Raw genomic sequence first — 24,351 nt, forward strand, 5'->3', positions numbered from 1 at the left:
AATTTAATTTTTTTTTCTTTTTCTCTCACATGAGTGCTGTGACACTGGAGTGTTTTTTTTGCATGATACACGTGTGGCACTTTAGTTCTGGGATTTAAAAGGTAATATACTATGTTGAGATTTTGTTTTTTGAGGTATTTGAAGAGCACCTGTGATTGATTTGCATCTTCTTCAGTGGAGTAGGAAGCGTCTTCCTATCAAGAAATTGATCTTTGTTTGGACACATTATTTGGACACTTTGCATATTGGGACTTTATTTATTTTTGTTCTTTTATATATATTTGATATTTTTTATTTTTTGGGTAATCTCTTTGGGTTTTGATCTTTTCACTATAATTGTGGGTTTTTGGGTTTAAGTCAATGAATATATATTTTATTAGTACTTCAGGGGAAGGATATTGATATGACTTTAAGGGATTTTTGAGGATTTTATATATATGTGTGCTGATTTATACTTATTCCACTTCCATGAGAGCACCTGAAAAAGAGCCATCTCCTCCTAGAGCTTTCTCCTCCTAGTAACTAGCTTTGCATTGTCTACTCAAAAAAAAAAAACTCAAGCCTTAAAAAATGCTGTAAAATTTTCTGTAAATGCTCACACCCAGGAGTGACTGAATCCTTACAGTTCACTGGGGAGCTAAGCAAATACAAGGAAGGGGGAACACTGAAATGCAGACATTTGTCAGCATGCCAGATGTGTGTGATTATTATGTAGGCTTCTTGTTCTTGGTGGTCAGCTGCCCTATTAGTTTAGCATTTTCTACATGCCCATATACAGTGCCTTGAAAAAGTATTCATACCCCTTGAAATTTTCTACATTTTGTCATGTTACAACTAAAAACGTAAATGTCTTTTATTGGGATTTTATGTGATAGACCAACACAAAGTGACACATAATTGTGAAGTGGAAGGAAAATGATAAATGGTTTTCAAAACTTTTTTTCAAAGAAAACATCTGTAAAGTGTGGCGTGCATTTTTATGCAGCCCCCCCGAAGTCAATACGTTGTAGAACCACCTTTCGCTGCAGTTACAACTGCAAGGCTTTTTTGGGATGACTCTGCCAGATCTAGAGAGTGAAATTTTTGCCCATTCTTCTTTGCAAAATAGCTCAAGCTCTGTCAGATTGGATGTAGAGCGTCTGTGAACAGCAATTTTTAAGTTTTGCCACAGATTCGCAGTTGGATTTAGGTCTGGACTTTGACTGGGCCATTCTAACACATAAATATGCTTTGATCTAAACCATTCCATTGTAGCTCTGGCTGTATGTTTAGGGCTGTTGTCCTGCTGAAAGGTGAACCTCCGCCCCAGTCGCAAGTCTTTTGCAGACTTTAACAGGTTTTCTTCTAAGATTGCCCTGTCTTTGGCTCCATCCATCTTCCCATCAACTCTGACCAGCTTCCCTGTCCTTGCTGAAGAAAAACATCCCCACAACAAGATGCGCCACCACCATGTTTCACGGTGGGTATGGTGTGTTAAGGGTGATGTGCAGTGTTAGTTTTCCGCCACACAGAGTGTTTTGCTTTTAGGTCAAAAAGTTAAATTTTGGTCTCATCTGACCAGAGCCCCTTCTTCCACATGTTTGCTGTGTCCCTCACATGGCTTCTCGCGAACTGCAAACGGGACTGCTTATGGCTTTCTTTCAACAATGGCTTTCTTCTTGCCACTCTTCCATAAAGGCCATATCTGTGGTGTGCACGACTAATCGTTGTCCTGTAGACAGATTCTCCCACCTGAGCTGTGGATGTCTGCAGCTCCTCCAGAGTCACCATGGGCCTCTTGGCTGCTTCTCTAATTAATGCTCTCCTTGCCCGGCCTGTCAGTTTAGGTGAACAGCCATGTCTCGATATGCTTGCAGTTGTGTCATACTCTTTCCATTTTCAGATGATGGACTGAACAGTGCTCCGTGAGATGTTTAAAGCTTGGGATATTGTTTTGTAACTTAACCCGGCTTTAAACTTCTCCACAGCTTTATCCCTGACCTGTCTGGTGTGTTCCTTGGCCTTCATGATGCTGTTTTTTCACTAATGTTCTCTAACAAACCTCTAAGGGCTTTACAGAACAGCTCATATTTATACTGAGATTAAATTACACACAGGTGGACTATTTTCTAATTAGGTGACTTCTGAAGGTAATTGGTTCCACTAGATTTTAGTTAGGGGTATCAGAGTAAAGGGGGCTGAATACAAATGCATGCCTGACTTTTTAGATATTTGAAAAAAATTTGAAACTCATTTATCTTTCTCCTTCCACTTCACAATTATGTGCCACTTTGTGTTGATCTATCACATAAAATCCCAATAAATTACTTTTACGTTTTTGGTTGTAATGTGGAAAATTTCAAGGCGTACAAATACTTTTTTCAAGGCACTGTATCTATACTAGATTTTATACAGCTTATACAGGGGCATTTCTCGTTTGTACAATAACTGCTGCCCTAACCCCCTTCACACTGCACAGCAGTAGATCTAAGGATTACTTGGCATGATTATTCGGAATCATTAAATATTTGAGATGGTTAGACTGTCCAAATAAAAGCTAAAAAAAACCACAGACTGACATTCTTGAAACTCAGTAACGCATTTACTCAGCTCACCACCAGCTGTATCTTTTCTAACCAAATAAGCAGAATCCTGTCAGGAAAAAAAAAAAAAAAAAAAAAAGATTCCTATCCTCATTTATTTTGAAAGGTGCAAGCAACTGGCTGTTTTCCCTTTAGATTGTAATCAGTCCAAATTGAGAAATAACAGCTCACATATCTGAATCATAACAGATTACCTCTAACAACCAATCCAAGAGATGCCATAAGATGTTCTTATTGTAACTGTACAACACCAGCACAAAAAATGACAGCCAACAGCAAGTATACAATAAAACTAATTAGTTATTATATGTAAATGTCTAAACAAAAAACATATTACTGGGCATACTGTATTAATTAACCACTTCCCTACCATGCTATAGCTGAAAGACTGCTGCAGAGCGGCTCTCCAGTTCACTGGACGTGCGCACATGTGCGTGCATCAGGCACACTCCGTGAAAGCTGTGTCCTTTGGACCCAGCTGATCACAGATCATGGTACAGGGCCAATCACAGCGACTCTTTACCATGTGATCAGCTGTTTCCAAATCACAGCTGATCACATGTAAACAGACTTGCCAGTTATCGGTATTTCTTTCATCACTTTTTTCAAATATTTGGGGTTTTTTTCCCCATTTGTTTAGCAAAAAATAAAAAAGAGCTAGTGGTAATTAAATACCACTAAAAAAAAAAAAAAAAAAAAGCTCCATCGGTCTCAAAAAAATTAAAAAAAATTTCATATGGATAGTGTTGCATGACCACACAATTGTCAAAGTGTGACAGCAATGAAAGCTGAAAATTGGCCTGGACAGGAAGGGGGTGAAAGCACCGGTAATTAATTGGTTAAAATAGACACGTAATTCCCAACCAGAATTCTATCTGAACATGAAAAGTATTTTCTTTGTTTTGGTGGTAGTTATTCTTAACCACACCCCCGCTGCCCTATAGCAGATAAACTGCTACAGTGCGGCAGCAGTGCGCAAAATCCTGTATATACACGTGATTTTGCATTTCCGAGTAGGGGGAGCGCACGAGCCAGGAGCGCCCTACCCACGCCGCCATTCGCAACTGTCAATCACCAGGTCCCGGCTGGGGGTTACCCGCCGGCGTCCGGTGATTACCGAGGATCTACGAAGGGGAGGAGGGCTGCTTTGTTTACTAACAGTCCTCCTCCCTATCGGCTCGGTCACACTGCTCTGGATGGCTGTGCACAGCCATCCAAAGCAGTGTGCTTGCAGTGAAGAACCAACACACGGCCCCCAGTAAAACACTCCCTGCACACAGCTAACCCTTTGATCGCCCCTCATGTTAACCCCTTTCTGCCCAGTGCCATTAGTACAGTGTCAGTGCTTTTTTTTTTAAAGCACTGATCACTGTATTGGTGTCACTGGGGATGTCAGTGACACCAAGTCAGTTCCCCCAATGACAGAATGCCCACCGCAGTCCCGCTATAAGTCAATGATCGCCACCATTATTAGTAAAACAAAGCAAAATTCCAGTATCTATACCGCCATTTGTAAACGCTATACCTTTTCCGTAAACCAATCAATTTACACGGATTAGGATTTTTTTTTTTAGCAAAGACATCTCGCAGAATACATTTTGGCCTAAATTTAGGACAAAATTAGAATTTAAAAATGTTTTTACTGGACATTTTTATAGTAATGGCAAATATTCAAAAATGTTGTTTTTTTTCTCAAAATTGTTGTTTTTTTTTTTTACAGCACAAAAAAAAAAAAAAAACAAAACAAAAAAAAAAAACGTACAGGCGATCAAATACCACCGAAGAAAGCTCAGTTCATTGGGAAAAAAAAAATACATACATTTAATTTGGGCGTAGCGCTGCATGACCACGCAATTGTCAGTTAAAGTAATGCAGCGCCATAAAGCAATAAATGGCCTGGTCAGGAAGGGGGGGGGGGGATCCTCTGGAGGGCAAGTGGTTAACAAAGTGCACTGTACAGACTCAATCAGCTCAGCAGCACTGCCCTCTAATGCCAGTATTTGTAACAGCAGTCCTTTTGTGCATAAACAGGACTATCATCAGCCACAAGATGTAACACTTGGGTTATTACTTAGCATCTAACACACTACGTTCTAAATACTGGAGTGTATAAAAAAAACTACAACTATTGCCCACAATCATTAGTTAAGCAAGTTTTGCATTTTACATTTTTAGCCTTCAATATGATGAAATATGTACTGTGTTTATTTTATTAGCTGTGACCAGCAGTTTTACTTCTCTTTACCTAATCTTTATAAAAAAAACACGCCCATCCCCTGTGTATTAAAAAAAAAAAAACAAACAAAAAAATATTAGTCTGTGAAAATAAGGCCTATTGGTTAAACACTGTTCCTGTGTATGATTAGCAAAGACACGTTGATTGGGGCAGTCACAATAACCATATAGAAAACAAGCACCTGCACCTGTTTTTCAGCACTGCACTATCACAGTGCTTCACTGCTCCACTCAAGTCTGTCGATCAGAATCTCAGGAGACAGCCCGAGCCCCCCTCCAGCACACAGAAGGTGACTGAGCCTTCCCTATTAGGCAGAGAAGAGAGACAGCAGCGCCACTCTAAGTGCAGAAGGTTAAAATCAGACAGATTTAATGGTAAAATTGCACTCACATAGGTAGGTAATAGGTAGGCATGTCAAGTGATGGAGGTCCAGTGGGAGAGCATCAGGTCTTTTGGCCACACTCTGCGTGTTTTCCCACCGCTCCAGTGGTGTCCAGGGCTCTGGGAGTAGCAGAGGGGCGCAGGGAGGCTCGCAGGGATGATGTCTCCACATGGACCGGGTTTCCAAGATGGCGATGACATCATCCCTGCGAGCCTCCTTGGGTCCCTCGGCTACTCCCTGCACCCTGGACACCACCGGAGCGGCGGGAAAACACACAGAGCATGGCCAAAAGGACCTGATGCTCCCACTGGACCTCCATCCCTTGACATGACTACCTGTTACCTACCTATGTGAGTGCAATTTTACCATTAAGTCTGCCTGATTTTAACCTTCCACACTTAGAGTGGCACTGCGGTCTCTCTTCTCTACCTGCATTAGGAGTATCTACAAGCTCTTACAGACGGCTGCCTCCTCTGACAAGTCCATACTACTACAAGCCCCCCATTAAAGATGGACGTGGACACCACCTCCACATGGACCTTCTACTAACCCCCATTGCTGATGGTCCATCCCCAAACGCACACAAGGTAGATGTGTCTTAGTGCCCCCCCCCCCCCCCCCACTTCCCTATTAGGTTGCATTGAGAGGGATTTGTCCTTCCACTCCGCTCAGGTCTCAGATTACACCCAGCTACCTGCTGTACGCTGTGCAGCGCGACATCAAGTGTCCACCACTTGCTTTCTGGAGCTAATAAAAATCCTGTGATCTGTGAGGCTGTAATGAGAGGGCGGCAGATAAATGGGTAAAACTTATGTAGATGAATTTGTTTCATCTCTGTGAATCATCTGAGGTTAGCCACTTCACTCATGACCTCATGCTGCGAGCACCTGGTGCACAACAATCTCCAATTTTAAAATACAATTGGTCTTTCGACAAATTTTACATGTATTAAAAGGATTCATTCATCATTATATTTTACACCATTCAGAAAAAATAAATGAGATGATAGAAAATGATGATTCAAGTGGTTATAAAGCCTAAACATTTTTTACCTTAATGCATTCCTTGCATTAAGGTAAAAAAAAAAAAAAAGAAAAAAAAAATTTTAAGCATCAGTATCTCCCCTCATCCTTCTTTTACTTACCTGAGCCCTCATTCTATCCAGCGCTGTTCCCCTCTGCAGCTCTTCTCTCTCTTAACTTCCTGGTCTCTCTGGCTTTTTTGAGGCAGCAGGTTCCTTGTCGCTGCTGCTGTCAATCAAAGCCCACGATGAGGAAGCAGGGCCAAGTCTGTCAATAGCGCAAACAGCCAGGTTTGAGAGCAAGTCCACACAAGTACCCCCATATAAAGTGGCTTGGCGGAAAAGAGGGGCCAGGAGAACCAGTGGAGAACCCAAGAAGAGGAGGTTCGTGGGGTTGAGCTATTCTGTGCAATTTCATTGCACAGAGCAGTTAAGTATAAACATGCTGGCTTTTTATTTTTAAAGAGCATTTACAATCAATTTCATGTCTCTAATTCCTATTATTCATTGTACCAGGAATGAACGAGCCATTAAAATATTAAGGCCTACTTTTTCTAAACTGCACTGAATTACGAAACAGCATTTCCAAGCTGTGTGCTGAGAACACTTACAACATTGCATGCATCTGTATTTTCTGCATGTCTTCACTTACGGATATATGGAGCCATGCCAGGGTCCAGGGTGGTGATCACACTCTCCACTGAATGTTTGGTTTTATCCAGCACAGACTTCACCATGGGATTGCCAGCCACTCCCTATAGTGATCACAAAAACATATTAGAACACTTTGCTAGAGATGTACAAAAATGGCAAAACATGGCTATAAATAAAGCCAATGCAAAGAAAACAACGCATATTAGTGAAATAAAGACATAACCAATCTAAAATGTAACCACTTGCCCCCTTGAGGATTTACCCACCTTCCTGACCAGGGCTTTTTTTGCTATTCAACGCTGCATTATTTCAACTGGTAATTGCTCGGTTATGCAATGCTGTACCCAAACAAAATTTACTTTTTTTTCACACAAATAGAGCTTTCTTTCAGTGGTATTTGATCACCTGTGTGCTTTTTATTTTTTGCGCTATAAACAAAAAAAAGACTAAAAATTTTGAAAATAAACCCCAATATATTTTACTTATGGCTATGAAAAATATATATACCGTATTTGCCGGCGTATAAGACGACTGGGCATATAAGACGACCCCCTACTTTTCCTGTTAAAATATAGGGTTTGAGCTATACTCGCCGTATAAGACTACCCCTCTTCCAACGCACACCAAATAAAAATGAAAAAACATCAGATTTGATTTCAATATGGTATGGTATTTCAGTATGGTATTCTACCATGGGGTGCTATTCCTCCCACTGACACCAATGATGGGGTGCTATTCCTCCCACTGACACCAATGATGGGGCATGATTCCTCCCACTGATACCAATGATGAGGCACTACTCCTCCCACTGACACTAATAGTGCCCCATCATTGGTGTCAGTGGGGAGAATAGTGCCCCATCATTGGTATCAGTGGGGAGAAAAGTGCCCCATCATTGGTGTCAGTGGGGGAGGAATAGTGCCCCATCATTGGTGTCAGTGGGGGAGGAATAGTGTCCCATCATTGGTGTCAGTGGGGGAGGAATAGTGCCCCATCATTGGTGTCAGTGGGGGAGGAATAGTGCCCCATCATTGGTGTCAGTGGGGAGGAGGAATAGTGCCCCATCATTGGTGTCAGTGGGGAGGAGGAATAGTGCCCCATCATTGGTGTCAGTGGGGAGGAGGAATAGTGCCCCATCATTGGTGTCAGTGGGGGAGAGGAGCGGCTGCTCCTTCTTTCAGTTCGGCAGCTTGATTTTCGTGGGGCCGTTCGGCTCCGCCTCCTCGCCGGTGACTGGTCGCCTGTGTGCGCTGGCACCCAATCACCGGTGAGGAGGCGGAGCCGAGCGGCCGAACTGAAAGGAGTAGCCGCGCTTCCTGGACCGGATCATCGTGGGACCGGGACCGGAGCCAGGTAAGGTACAGCAGCCCCTCTGCCCACCCCTGTACTTAGTGTCCGTTGGAGGACACCGCCCCTGGAAAAAGTGCCGCCCTGACACACCGGCTCGCCGTATACCGGCGTATAAGACGACCCCCGACTTTTCAGAAGATTTTCAGGGGTTGAAAAGTCGTCTTATACGCCGGCAAATACGGTAGTAAACTCCAAGTTAGTCATAAATTTAGGCTAAAACATATTCTGCTACGTATTGGTAAAAAAAAATCTCAATAAGTGTATATTGATTGCTTTGTGTGAAAGTTATAGCGTCTACAAATTATGGTATAGATACTGCAATTTACGCCAATTTTTATTATACAGTGCTGCACTAGTTTAACTGCCAATTGCACAGTCATGCAATATGTTCATAAAATAAAATTTGTTTCCTTTTTTCACACAAATAGAGCTTCCTTTCGGTGGTATTTGACCACCTGTGCACTTTTTATTTTTCGCGCTATAAAAAAAAAAAAATACCGAAAATTAAAAAAAAAAAAAAAAATTATATCTTCTCATTTCGGTCATAAAAAATATCCAAAAAAACTAAAATTTTGCCATAAATTAAGGCCAAAATGTATTCTGCTACATGTTTTTGGTAAAAAAAAATCCCAATATGTCTATATTTTGCGCTGTGTGAAAGTTATAGCATCTACAAACTATGGAAAAGATAATGGAATTTATACAGCTTTTACTTTCTGACTGCCCATCACATTTCTTGAGGTGCTAAAATACCAGGACAGTACAAACACCCCCAAATGACCCCTTTTCAGAAAGTAGACACCCTAACCTATCTGCTAAGAGGCATATTGAGTCCATGGAAGATTTATTTTTTTTCCCATACGTTTTTGAAAAATAACCAACATTTTTATTTTTTTACACAAATTTCTCACTTAAATGATATATTGCTCACACAAGCCATGGGTATATGTGGAATTACACCCCAAAATACATTCTGCTACTTCTACTGAGTATGGGGATACCACGTGAGAGACTTTTTGGGAGCCTAGCCACATACAGGAGCCTGAAATCCAATGACCACTTTGAAAGCCTGAAGGTGCTTAACTTCCTCATTTCACTTCCTATCAGATTCGGAGGCCCTGAAATGCCAGGATAGCACCAACCCCCTTCACCCAAATGACCCCTTGGGGTGTCTACTTTTCTAAAAAGGAGGGTGGGAGCATTTTATGCCCTGCATTAGAAGTTTATGCCACTCTCTCTTCTAACCACCTAACACTTTTTGTTCACATGAAAAAAAACAAAAATCTGTATTTTTTGCTAGGAAATTACTTTGAACCCGCAAATAATATATATATTTTTAAAGCAGACACCCTAGTGAATAAAATGGTGGATGCTTCAATTTTTTTTCACATTTTTCAAATGCAAATTTTTTGAAAAAAAAATACTTTTTTTTACTTTTAATGCACAAAAACACAATATATTGGCCAATTATTTGGTAAAATATGCCCCGTGCAATGGCGGCAAACTGCATACATTTTTAATATCCATAGGCAACACTTTACAAGCTACCATTTTTGATTTACAGAGGTGGTCTAGTGCTAGAGTTACTGTCTTGATCTGAAGTTCGCGGCAATACTTCACATGCATGGTGCAACTGCTGTTTAGATACTGGCACGGGGTCAATGCTCGAGCACGCTGGTGTGCGCACGGTGGGGTGAGGGTGCTCTTTTTTTTTTAAGCCAATTTGATTTTTTTTCATTATTTTTACACTGTCCCTTTGATTTTTTTTTTTATCACTTTTAATGCTATCACCAATATCCCCTATAACGTCAATGGGCATGGTTCTATTCTTTTTGTTTTTAAATCTGGGGTCTATCAGACTCTAGATATCTCCACTGCCCTTACATTATCTAATCTCACCAAGATCGGTGTGATCAGATGCTTTCCCAATTTACAAACAGCGCTGTTTATATCCTATGAAACTGAAGTGATGAAATGCTCGTAGCTTCTGATTTCTTAAGACTACAGAGATGATTGGCACCATTCCGTTTTCCAATCAGCTCTATAGTCAGCTGGCAGAAACACCAGCTGCATTCTCAGATTCCCCCGAAGAAATCTCTGCCAGAAAAAGTGTTTGGTTTGCCCACCATTAGAATATACCTCCCTGCATACACCCACATCTAATGGTGGGCACACATGAAATGTGCCAACAAATATTATAAAATATATATGAAGAAGCATAGGTGCCATGCCATCCACACACTGGCCACCCCTGGCCCCCATGCTTCGGCATATATGCTCTTTTTTTTTTAACTGCGGATGAAAAATATCTTCCAACAGCACTGCCCACACTGACTTATGTATATTCTGAGTGCAAGCTCCTGTTTCTGTTAAACAAGTCGGTGCTACAGCTGAATGGCATTCCTGCAAAGAAAACAGCAATGGATCACAATAAAACCGTAAAATTGTAACAGTAGAACAGAAACGACAACAAAAAAAACTAAATATGTTTGGTTTTTAAAATGTTTAATTTTTGGGGGGGGATTTATACTTTTTATTAATTTTTTTTAAACCAGATTGTAGGGTCTCTCCAAATGCGATAGTCAGTTTCCTGACTACCCAACATCTTTCCAGACCCTGTGTAAATATGTGACTTAACTGTGTCGTGCTGTACCCTATACTAATACTCCACTAGTGTGTGGTAGCGACGGGAGCAGCCCTTGAGGCAGAGACTAGGTTGGCCAGGAAAGGAGGGACAAAAAAAAAAAAAAAAGCGGGTGTCACTCCTAATTCAATGTCTGCTACAGACATCTTTTTTGGGGTGTCCTTTGGGTTGGGGTACCATGAAGGGCATCGGGAAAATGCCTCTCATGCATCTGTATTGGGGGTTTGGGCCACAGCACCTTCTGGATACAAAAGGGCCGTGATGATCTCTTCCTGGAATTTTAGGAAGGATCCACTTCGTCCAGTTGCTTTGTAAAGCACAAAAGCATTATATAGAGCCAGCTGAAATAAACAAACACTTTTTTTGTACCAGCATCTGGCTTTTCTGGAAACGGAGTACAGCTTCATCATCTTCTCATTAAAGTCCACCTCTCCCATGTTAAAGTTATACACAGAGGGGCTTCACAATAACACCAGCAGCCGTGGCAATTTGGATGGTCGTGTCTGTGTGAATGGAAAACAGGACGAAAACATCCCATTTGTCCTTCCACTTTACTGTGAGCAATTCCTCATTTCTCAAGCAGGCTTTTTCCCCATTTCTAAGATGGGTATTTACAAGCTGTTGGGGGAAGCCCCGGCCATTAGATTGCACGGTGCCACATGTGCCATTTCCAAGATCGTACAAATGTCTAAATAATAGAAGACTTGAATAAAAATTGTCCACGTAAAAGTGGTACCCCATATGGAAAAAGGATGACACCAAGTCCCAAACTATCTTGCCACTGCTCCCCATGCATCCGGGGGGCTCCAGGTGACTATCTTTTCACTCGTAAATCCGAAACATATATGTATAGCCTGTTGCCCTCTCACAGGTCTTCTACATCTTGACCCCATATCTGCACGCTTGCTGGGAAGAAATTGTTTGAATGCAAGGTGGCCAGAAAAATTAATGAGGGACTCATCAGCAGATGTTTTGCTGGGGAGTATAGACATCTGCAAATTTTTGGTTAAGGTGATTTACGAGGGGCTAAATTTTGTGGAGCCGGTCAAATTCCGAGGACGACAGTGTGTTGTCGTTGAAATGCATAAAACACATTATACTCTCATATCTATGCCTGGCCATGGCAACAGAGAACGCGGGCGTATGATGAATTGGGTCTGTGGACAAAAACAACCGCAATTAATTTTTTTTAGTAATGCCCATGTTGAGGGTTAGGCCCAAAACAACTTTAAATTCGGAAACCGTAATGGGTTTCCATGCGAATGGTCTGGCAAGGTTTGAATCTGGGTTGGCAGTGATAAATTGTTGTGAATATAAATTGCTTTGATCCACAATCAATGCATACAGATCTTTTGTGAAAAAACAGCTCCAAAAAATCAAGGGGGAATATTTAAATTTGCTGTTTCCACCTGAATTCCGGGTTGGGCAGTGAATGGGGGAAGTATGGGTGCTGAAGAATTTGTGGTCCGCCAATCGGGAATTGCAAGCACATCCGGAAGAATACTAGGGGCTCTACAGGCCTGTGTGCAAATTCTTGGTGGCTGCGGGACACTACTTGTGTTCGCCACCGCACCAGCTTGTACTGCACTTAAGGGACTCGCCACGTCACCAAGTGATACTGCAGTGCTGGTATGTGAAAGACCAGGATGTACTAGACTGCTGGTGCTCGCCAGTTCACCAAAAGGTAGAGCCGCACTAGTGCTGGCACTCTGTTGCATGTGAGAGTCATCATGCGTTTGGAACATCTCAGCAATCTGGGAATGGGGTCGGGTACGCTTGATCTTAGCAGGACCTCTTCTCCATCGTTTGAGCTGTCAGGCTGCCACTGCTGTCTACAGGTTCGTATTCTGAGGCCTGTGTAAGGGAGTCTTCCCCTTTGTTCTCACCTGACATGCTCAGAATCCTATAGGCCAGTGGTTCTCAACCTGTGGGTCGCGACCCTTTTGGGGGTCGAATGACCCTTTCACAGGGGTCCCCTAAGACCATCAGAAAACACATATTTCCGATGTGTAAAGAGCAGTTACTGTGTAGATAGCAGCTGCTGTGTTGAAAGCAGCTACTCTGTTAAAAGCAGCTACTGTGCTGAAAGCAGCAGTATGGGAGGTAAAACGACACTCATGAATTATAATTACTGGGTAAATAATTTTATGGTTGGGGGTCACCACAACATGAGGAACTGTATTAAAGGGTCACGGCATTAGGAAGGTTGAGAACCACTGCTATAGGCCTCTTCACTAGTGTACCTTTCCATTGACATTTTGTCCACTAAATTTATAGGTATCTAGTGTGACTCACGGGAAAAAGAGCACCTGGCTGTCAGGGACTGCTTGAACCGCTACAAAAAAAATGTAATAGTAAGTGCTAACAGAGATCAGGCCCGATTCTGCGAACACTGCGGTTTTGTGTGCAATGTATCAAGTGACAGTGATCTACTGACTGGTAAGCATAGGGGCTAAACACAGGTGCTGGCAGGTTCCAGGGCTGATCCCGATAACGCTGTGTTTTTGGGGACCCTATACTAATGTGGACGCTGGTATAGTGCTGATTTGATCAAAGATATTGATCCATTCAGACATTATACTAGCAATGGACGTTTATTGTGTATGAGCGTGTTCCTGGCAATCAAGGCTTTAAATGTGATTACTGGTGTACAAACGGGCAATGTGACGCTATCTGGGAGGGGAGGGCTAACTGATGCTAACGCTATCTGAATTCGCCGGTGACACGAATACAGTGATCAGCAAAAAATCTGTACACTGTACTAATGACACTGGTGACAGGGCAGTGAAGGGGTTAACGGGGGGGTTAAATGCTTCCTAAAGTGTTCAGAAGTAAGTGCGCTGCTTTTACTCACTGTGCGTCTTAAATCTTCTCTCTCTAGGACGGAATGTGCCCAGAGAGAGAATATGTCATCATTTCCTGTACCTGTGTAACTGTAAACACAGGTACAGGAAGATCCCTGATAGGACAGGGATCGATCATCCGAATTAGGCTGACCATCACTGGCCTAAATGGAATGATTGCTCCCTCGAGGATCAAATCACGGCACCCACGAGCGCCCACCACCGGCCTGTGAAAACCGCAGGAGCGCAAATCAGTATTTCTGCTATAGGGCGGTCAGGAAGCGGTTAAAACAAACATGCCCTACCCATCTGCTTGATTGTTCCTTTAGGACTAGGAGTGTTTAAACTATGCCCGACAATATTTTAGCTTTGATTAGAGTTGGGTAGCATAGTAGAACCTTCTTAAAAAAGACGCTGTTCTCCACTTCTTACCTGCATTACATAACAAAAAAAATAAGGACTTTATTCCTTATTTTAGGACAGAGCCAGCAAACAATTTTTTTTTCTCTCATTGTGCATCGAAAACCGTGGGTTACATACAGCCTTAAACATATAACCACTTAAAGCAAAATTACATACAGCAAAATCATAGGGGCAATTTATAATATCCACCAAACATTTACTACAAGTGAATTTGTCAGGTGCATGTGTTTTGAAAGATAGTGATTCACCAAAAGTGAATTTCTGGCCACAGTCACATTCATTGCTTTGTAAATATTCCCCTTAGCATTGGTCTCAGCTTTACAAAGTGCAGAGTGGTCACCTAGCTTCTGCTGGAAACCACTTCCTCAGGCAGCATGGTAAGCACAGGATAAGATGTCTAGGAAATAGAGCAGGTGCCAAGCAGCATTGGATAGTAAATTGGTCACTAATTCCTATACATGTTTAGCCAAGATCAGTATCAATAAACGCCCTTCCTGGCTAAACCCCATGCATCACATGGGCAGGGCTAGAGCAGAGCAAAGAAATGACAATATGTACAGATTGTATCACAGAAATAGGGGAGAAAAGTGTGATTTTTGGTGTGTCAGGCAAGTGTTTCTCTCATAGTAAAATCTGTGTGCTTCACAAAAATCAAATTTGGTACAGATTGCAGTTTCAGGATCCCAACTAAGGTGCTCCTATTCTGCATTTACTATATATAAAATCCAGATTAAGTTTGTCCATTAATTTCAGTCCAACTTCAATGTAAAACATAAAGTGGAAAGGAGCACAGCCTCTGCATTACAGCAGAATAGATTGCCACTTACATATTTTGTGTGTGTTAATAGGTGTTAAACATATCCTTTGAAATAAATGGTAAACACATAAAATTAAAAAAAATATATAAAATAATTGAAAAAAAAAATGCAATTACAGCTGCATTTGTATTCAGCCACCCTGAGTCAATACTTTGTAGAACCACCTTTTGCTGCAATAACAGCTGCAAGTCTTTTTTGAGGATGTCTCTACCAGCTTTGCACATCTAGAGAGTGAAAATTTTGCCCATTCTTCTTTGCAAAATAGCTCAAGCTCTGTCAGATTGGATGGAGAGTGTGAACAGCAATTTTCAAGTCTTGCCACAGATTCTCAATTAGATTTAGGTCTGGACTTTGACTGGGCCATTCTAACACATAAATGTGCTTTGATCAAAACCATTCCATTGTAGCTCTGGCTGCATGTTTAAGGTCGTTGTCCTGCTGGAAGGTGAACCTCCGCACCAGTCTCAAGTCTTTTGCAGACTCTAACAGGTTTTCTTCTTAGATTGCCCTGTATGTCTCCATCCATCTTCCCATCAACTCTGACCACCTTCTCTGAAAAACATCCCCAGAACATGAACATGATGCTCCACCACCATGTTTCACGGTGGGGATGGTGTGTTCAGGGTGATGTGCAGTGTTAGTTTTCCGCCACACATAGTGTTTTGCTTTTAGGCTGAAAAGTTCATTTTTGGTCTCATCTGACCAGAGCACCTTCTTCCACATGTTTGCTGTGTCCCCCCACATGGCTTCTCACAAATTGCAAATGGGACTGCTTATGGCTTTCTTTCAACAATGGCTTTCTCTTGTCAATCTTCCATAAAAGCCAGACTTGTGGAGTGCATGACTAATCGTTGTCCTGTGGACTGATTCTCCCACCTGAGCTATGGATCTCTGCAGCTCCTCCAAAGTTACCATGGGCCTCTTGGCTACTTCTCTGATTAATGCTCTCCTTGCGTGGCCTGTCAGTTTAGGTGGACAGCCATGTCTCGGTAGGTCTGCAGTTGTGCCATACTCTTTCCATTTTTGGATGATGGATTGAACAGTGCTCTGTGAGATGTTCAAAGCTTGGTATATTTTTTTTTATAACCTAACCCTGCTTTAAACTTCTCCACAACTTTATCCCTCACCTGTCTGGTGTGTTCCTTGGCCTTCATGATGTTGTTTGTTCACGAATGTTCTCTAACAAACCTCTGAGGGCTTCACAGAACAGCTGTATTTATACTGAGATTAAATTACACACAGGTGGACTCTGTTTACCAGTTAGGTGACTTCTGAAGGCAACTGGTTCCACTAGATTTTAGTTAGGGGGCTGAATATAAATGCACGCCACATTTTCCAGATATTTAATTGTAAAAAATTTGAAAAAGCATTTATCATTTTCCTTCCTCTTCATAATTATGTGCTAATTTGTGTTGGTCTATCACATAAAATACCAATAAAATACATTTACATTTATGGTTGGCACATGACAAAATATGGACAATTTCAAGGGATATGAATACTTTTTCAAGGCAGTGTGTATATATATATATATATATATATATATATATTTCCTCTGCACCATGGGGACTTATTGAATATTCTTCCCCCTACTTTGAATTTCACAAGCAAGCCACACACAAAAAGTACATTTATATATTTGTAACTGTGCTACTGTGTTCTAGAAAACAAAAGAAAGATTTTTTAAATTCAGTATCATTTCTCACCTTAATAAAGCCCCATATCCCTCCAGTAGGTCCTTCATTGTGTACGGCATGCACCCGGGGATCTTCAGGCTCCTCGGGAAAGGTAATGGATGATCCTGAAGTACTAGCAGCATGTTGTGTAACAGTATTTGGCAGAACTACAATACAGAGAAAACATATTAGAAACAAGCAACAAGTTGTCAGCTCAACCAGAAATTAGAAGGCAACCTATTTTTGGCAGGATCAATATGTATTTTTGCAAAAGCCAAAACAGGGAAAGTAGCATGTATTGCAGAAATGTACTGAATGTGTTTGTTTCCTTGTCCAGATCATACACCAATATTTCTATAACTACCCATATTTTCCGGCGTATAAGGCGACTGGGTTTATAAGACGACCTTCTAATTTTCCAGTTAAAACATACGTTTTGAGCTATACTCGCCGTATAAGACTACCCCCCTTCCAAGGCAACACCATTTAAAAACATAAGATTTTTTTTATTGAAATCGTTATGACTTACCGGTACTTAAAATCCTTCAAAATCCTCATGTTCATCCTCTGACATCATAAATTCATGAATGACATCTTGTGATACATTTGTAAGACGGTCACCATATGGATCAAATTCCAAATCAGATGGTTACCGCTGGATGTGTGGTAATACGGTAGCTTCGGCTACATACAGTATATATACAGCCCGCTGGATGTGCAGTAATGTACATACAGTACACCACGCTGAGCCAAGCTGGCTCAAAACAAATGTCCCTATGACAGATTAATCTGTCAGCCCGCTGGATGTGTGGTATATACAGTATACTGAGCCAAGCTGTTTCAAAACGTACCAGTACGTCCCTACTGTAATCAGCCCGCTGGATGCGTGTATGTACAGTAGCTACGGCTACATACAGTATACGCTGGGCCAATCACGGCGAGCGATGTATTCTAATGAATACAAAGCCTGCTCGGATTGGCTGAGGTTGTGACATCATCAGCCCACCTCTCTGACTCCGAGCAGGCTTTGTATTCATTAGTAGAATACATCACTCGCTGCGATTGGCCCAGTGGATACTGTATGTAGCCGCAGCTACCGTACATACACGCATCCAGCGGGCTGATTACAGTAGGGACGTACCGGTACGTTTTGAAACCGCTTGGCTCAGCGCAGTATACTGTATATACCGCACATCCAGCGGGCTGACAGATTAATCTGTCATAGGGACATTTGTTTTGAGCCAGTTTGGCTCAGCACGGTATACTGTATGTACAGTATTACCACACTTCCAGCCAGCTTGACCCAAACAAACTTAAGGTTCACATTTTATACCCCGCGTATAAGACGACCCCCAATTTTTGGGATATATTTTTAAGTATAAAAAGTAGTCTTATACGCCAGAAAATACTGTATATTGATACAAATACATCTCTGCTTTGTTTTGAATAGGCTGTGATGCAATCTGGTTCCATAATAATTGTGTACTTTCAGCATGACCAGAATTGTTTGGTGTCTGCCTTCTGACAGCACCTGATGCTATGCCTTGTGGGAATTCGCTTATTATCACACACATTTATGAAACACACTGCTTTACAGAATACAGGCCTAGTGCAAATAATAAGTGAAACAATTTCCCAACAAGGATTATTGCCATTACCTCTTTTCACATGACTGGGATCATGGCTGGTGCTAGACTATTCTGCACCCGCCCTGGGCCCTGTAAGCAGCACTGCACACAGAGGGATCCTGGCACTGCAGGAGGAGGGGCTAGGCTGTCAGGAAGTTGAGCTGGCTCATGCCCTGTGCAGCTCTCGTCAGCAGAAGCCCAGCTGTAAGAGATGGGGCCGGAGCCTCGGCATATCAGGTTAAGTGCGGGGAGGGACGCTGGGTTGTGGCTGAATGGCACTCAGGCTGTCGATCATTGCTGAGCGGAAATAGGCCACTACCAGCCATCGGCTCTGTTTTTGGAGGATGAACCGACAGTGACAGAGAGCTCAAGGGAGGAGCCACAGAGCCAAGACGTGCCCTCTCCAATTGTACAATACACGGCGAGAGAATGCTTACCCCTTGATGTCACATGGCCGGAGGACCTGAACACGCCCAGGACTAACTACTGGGTTATCTCATCATCGCCACCGGAGCTGGATCAGAACCAACCGACAAATGATCTGTGTCATGCTAATTTCCAGTGGCCGTGGCTGCACCCTAGGAGGCTGCCTAGTTTGCCTAGTGGTAGTGCCGGCCCTGACTAGGATACAGCAAACCCCCTTTATTTACATGTAGCAGACAAAAGTATTTTTCACTGCTCCCAGTGCTTTCAAGAAGAGTATTTTACTCTTTGAGCAGCTTGAAATTCATAAGAGCTCATACTGCTGTTTGCCATATTTGAAGAGCACATGAGTGATACAGTGGAGTGTATAGGGTGGACACACCTGGAGCTGTGTAGGCCTTGTGTGCCAATTTTTATTTATTCATTTACTTCATGCTAACTAGCTTTACCTAGAAGAGTGAGACTTGGTTCCTAAACTGCACGAATGAGCCTGCTTAGTGAAAAATACCTGAGAACCTTACACACCGCCATACTTCATCCATGAAGAGTGACACTTAGGCCTAGTTTTACACTTGCGGTGGGGGGGGCTAAAACAGGTGGTCGAGCTGCATTTTTACTCTCCTCTTAAGCTGCTACAGGGGTACACAAATGCAAAGCTTTGTGCCACAGAGCAACAAACCCCCCCCCCCCTCCCTCAAGTGTATCTGGCCACACTAAACCGCAAGCCAAATACTAAGCTGCATTTGTGGTACAGTATTTCTATTGAAAAAGCCTATTTGGCTGAGGGAAGAAAAAAACCCCACAGGCAATTCAGGAGGTGGCAGTATCGCCACCCCCTTGCCACTCTGTAAAAAGCAATCCACCTAGAATAGACAACACAATTGTAGATGAGCTCATAAAACTAGATGCACCGAAAACCATTTTTAAAATCTTATCGGTAAGTATGAGTACCGATACTTTTGGTCAAGTACTCGCCGCCAATAACATGCACAGATACAAAATGGGTGCAAATCGCACTGCAAAGAATATCATGCGATTTTGAACAGGAATGCAGTGCCGTTCCTGTTCGAATCACATGAAGTTCTCCCCACCGCTCCTGTGTGAACCCAGACTTGTCATATCCAGAGTTCACACAGGAACTGTGTGGAAACTCTCCCTGCACAGATCCCATGCAGTCAGACAACTAAAAGCCACTTCACGTCTGTGGATTAGAAATCCCCGTGGCTCTCTCTCCTCTCCTTGCAGGGATGACAGTACAGGCTAGACCGCTTCTGATTGGTCAGCATTGTGATGGTGCAGCCCAATCAGAAGATGTCTAGCCCACTGCAAGGAGAGGAGAGAAAGCCGGGGGGGGGGGGTTCGAATCCCCAGACCTGTGAAGCGGCTTTTAGTTGTGTGACTGCATGAGATCTGTGCAGGGAGGTATCCTGCACAGCTCCCGTGTGAACTCAGGATATGACAAGCCTGGGTTCACAAAGGAGCGCTAGGGAAACCACATGCGATTTGGACAGGAATAGCACCACATTCCTGTTCGAATCGTATGGCATTCTTTGCAGGGTGATTTGCACCAATTAGTTTTGTATGGATGCAAATTGCAAAGCAAAGTATTGGTTTTGGGTATCGGGATCATTTTGACGAGTACTCATGAAAATACTCAATATCGGCACATCCCTACTTAAAACTGCAAAAGGAAATCACTGACAGACAATCAGTTTTTATGCACAAGTTCTGCAAGGCCACAAAGAAATCAATTGTTCTCTATGTGTCCTGTTCACACCACAACACTAGTATCACACGTGGATTTTTTCTGTGCAGGAATCTGCAACGTGTATAAAACACATTGAAGCGTGCATGAAAAAACTGATGTCTCTGCAAGTGAAATTTGCGTGTCAGTTACCATCAGTTTTTCTGCACTTATGGTGTGAACAAAGCCTCATGAACTCTACGCATGAAGGTAAAACAAAAAAACAAAAAAACAAAAAAAAAAAAAAAAAAAAAAAAAAAAAAAAGAAAAAAAAGTGTGCAGCTGCTCCCCAGCCCCCCTAATACTTACCTGAGTCCCATCACAATCCAGCGACGTGCACGAGAGCCTCAGCTCTCTGGGGACTCTCTGGGAACCACTGACTCCAACTGCTGTCAATCATAGCCAGTGAGCTAATGAGGAGAGACCGGGAATGAACGAACGAGGAATGAACACGCAGAGCAGCGGCTCGGGAGCGAGCCTGCATGGGTGCCTCCACAGCAAGTGGCTTGCTCTGGGGGCATTCAACAGAAGGGAGGACCATTGAGCGCTAGCGGGGGACCCGAGACCAGGGGGATCAGGGCTGCCCTGTGCAAAACCTCTGCACAGAGCAGATAAGTAAAACATGTTTTTTATTTATTTATTGCCTTTACCATTACTTTTTTCATCTTCAAACTATCATTGTTGACTAACTTTTTTAAAAAGAAGAACTCCAAGAAAAAAAAAGTTTTAAAAATGTACTGGGCTACAAACAGCAACATGCAATGAGGGTATTTCATTTCCTAGATCTTTACAATTTATAACTCCACTGATGCTGGGAAGTATAGCCTTCTCCATAATCCCAATGCTTTCAACAGACTACCAACAGAGCAGCTGTCCTGTCATTTCTCTATGCTCTCCTATCCTTTTGTCCAATCACAGAACGCTTTGTATTCTGTGAATCTGTTCAAAGAATACAAAGCTTTCTGTGAATGGACAAGGAGAGATACGATGCACACGGGACATCTTCTGTGTATCAGAAGCTGCTAGCCTACTGTTGGAGCACTTTCCAGCATCAGTGAAGTTTAAAAAAAAAAATAAAGACAAAACAAAAAAATCCACAGGCAGCAATCCAGGAAATTAAATACACCTTATTACACCATTTGTAACCTAGCAGATTTTTAAGACACTTTTTTTTTTTTTTAAAGACAACTGAACTGTAAGTGCATTTGTCCTTTAGGAACTGCATTTTCTTTGCAAAGACAGAAGATGTACAGAATATAACCAGAACCAGGTACATATAAATAAAAATCTTATCCAGGCGTTAAGCGTTATATATTTTACAATATATATATTAGGTTAAAAAAATGGAGTTCCATATCAGTGTCCCTGAAATAACAACTGTCTTTGCTGCCCCACAGTAACCAAATAAATACAAACTTATGATAGAAAATAGCATTGGCTATTATGTGGGTATTTGGGGGAGACGTAACAACAAAATGAATATAACTTATTTCATGCACTCTGATAAAGGTGACATGGTCTACAATAAGCCAGATTTATATTCTACTGATAGCAAACCATACATTCACAGCAAAGCAGTATGTTTTCTTACTTGGATAAAAATAAATCAGAAACAATATAGAATCCTATTTTGTGGGAGAAGAAAGGAAGAAATGTGAAAGAACACAACCTGTGACAGGGGGTGTAGAATATGTTGGCATCAAAGGTGTTTGTGGTGCTCGTCCAGCATGACCCTTTGTGATATCGTAGGTAGAAGACATTGAAAATCCCGTGACAGGAGGACCCATAGGTGGTGCCACTAAGCCTGGAGCCGGGGTAGAGCTGAGAGGAGGAGGTGGAAAAGAAGCAGGAGAAGAGAATGACGGCAAAGGACTGCTGAACGCTGCAGGTGCAGATGTGTGAAGAGGAGCGGCTAGTACCCCTGGGGCAGGAGGAGGAGTTGCAAATGGCAGAGGAGCAGAGGTTCTCATTGGAGGAACAGAGGATGGTGGGAGAGGGGAAGAGAAGGTAGGAGGAGTGAAAGACTGAGAAGGTGGAAAGGATGGACCAGCCAAAGGACTCGATAAAACTGGAAATGAAGAACAGAAACAAATTGTTATTTTCAACACATTCATGTTTCACACTTTTGTACACTGTAAGAAAATATACCTGTAATAGAACAGTCAATCTCCTACTCTTCTATAAGCCACTTGTTACTTCCTTTACTAAATCCAGTTGTCAGTCAAATGATAAAAAAAGAAAATGGGACAGGACTGCGAGGGGCCAATGATGTTCTGTGTGGTGATGTGCTCTGTTCCTTATGCATGCCATATTAAGAGGGACACCTGCAAAGCCTATGACCACTAGCCGAGCAGTTTGTAGAAATAAAGCCAAGAGGTCATAAAGATTGCCAGGTCCCTTTGCTTTGCCTACACCATCACCTCTGAATAGGTCACAAAAAGTTTTGAATTTGAAAGAAATATGAATACATGCACCATGTCCACCTAACAATTTCCACAATTTCCAAGTGTTTTTATAAAAAAATTGTTTTGCTTTAAAGCCCAATTCCAGCCAAAATGAATTTCTTTTCAGATAGAGCTGGAAAAGTTAGAGTCTCTGTCGGACTGCCATCTATGTCTCTACGAGGGCAACATCTCAATCCCCATCTGTCCTCAGAAGCATAAAAATACATATAAATGCCTTCTGCAGCAGTCATGTGTTTCCAGCCACTAGCCTGTCTTGAAGCTCTAGGCTACACTTCTTATCCTCTAGCCATCCCTTGCATGGATAAGACGGGTAAGTGACTTGTTGGACATTCTCCTCTATGGGACAGCACATAACTAGCTCTATCGTTGCATTTTCTTGATGCACACCAGGGGAAGGAGGGGGCCAAGAAGAACATACCAGTTGAGTAGTAGTTTGGAATTTTGGGCACTACCTACCAGCTGTTGTTTAAAACATGTTTTACATTAATCCTCTGGGCTGTTTAAATTAACACTTTACTTAACTCACACTTTAATTTTGTTTTTCTTTTTTGCTTGTAATGCTTTAGGACATTGAAGTGAAACATTCCCACCAGCATTTTTGTCTCGTCTCCCTCACATCTTAAATTCTCTCTCAACAAGAGCAGCCAGAGTAATCAATTACATTTCCAAGCAACAAATCCTACCTGGTGGAACCGGGGTGGTAACAGGTGCAGCAGCACCAGTCGATGTTCCCAAGGTACTGGGGGGTGGGGTACTAGGAGGTGTTGTCTCAATGCCACTCTCTTCCATCATTTTCTGTGATAGGGCACTGTAAAAAAAGATGCAATATTGGTTGGAGGGAGAACTACAAAAAGCAGTTATCCCTGTTAAGCAGATGTCATTTTTCATAAATATCAGATCATTTTTACAGTACTGGATTAGCACTGAAAAAAATGTAACAAATACAAAAAAAAAAAAACTTTTTTCAGAAGGGCTCTGGATATAGTAGAACATCTAGTGCTCCCATTATTGAGGCACAGTGGTTAGGACCCTCCCCTGCCAGGAATGCTGGGTCATCAGATTTGCACACTGTATCAATGACCTGACCATCTGAGCAAGTTTTAGGTTGCTGTTCAGACCACCTTTCACCAGTGCAAGGGCTCATTCACACCATGAACGTTGAGCTGTGCTGACCTGCATAGATCAAAGAAAGTTCAATGGAAGGGTACGTTAATTGTTTTCTATGTGCCCTGTTCACATCATACAATTGCAGTGGTGTGTGCTGTGTAAAAATGCAACATAAGGTTGAATGAAGCCTAATATTGTTACATAAAAAATGAAGAAAAACAATATATCATTTTCAAAATCTTAAAGTGATACTAAAGCTTGTAGGGAGAAGAAACAAAATGTTGTTACCTCTGTACAGAGCCCTGTGTTGATTGTCAACACAGAGCTCTGGGCTGCAGCTCGACAGTCAGCAGAT

At 42.2% G+C, this 24,351-nt stretch overlaps 1 protein-coding gene across 1 annotated transcript in view; it reads right to left on the bottom strand.

Annotated features, from left to right (window-relative positions):
- The window catches only part of PRRC1 (proline rich coiled-coil 1), a 45,228-nt gene that overhangs the window by 15,672 nt on the left and 5,205 nt on the right, over positions 1–24,351 (bottom strand). Inside the window, exons 2-5 of the mRNA XM_089684762.1 lie at positions 23,573–23,697; positions 22,094–22,492; positions 16,660–16,796; positions 6,874–6,976 (exon numbers count right to left, since the gene is read on the bottom strand). Coding sequence (XP_089540888.1) covers positions 6,874–6,976; positions 16,660–16,796; positions 22,094–22,492; positions 23,573–23,681 — 748 coding nt within the window. The 5' untranslated portion in view covers positions 23,682–23,697. The remainder of the gene's footprint in view (positions 1–6,873; positions 6,977–16,659; positions 16,797–22,093; positions 22,493–23,572; positions 23,698–24,351) is intronic.

The sequence above is a fragment of the Staurois parvus genome, unplaced genomic scaffold (assembly GCF_062004578.1).
Source record: "Staurois parvus isolate SC_StPar_1 unplaced genomic scaffold, SC_StPar_1.0 ptg000355l, whole genome shotgun sequence".
NCBI classification, from domain to species: Eukaryota; Metazoa; Chordata; class Amphibia; order Anura; family Ranidae; genus Staurois; species Staurois parvus.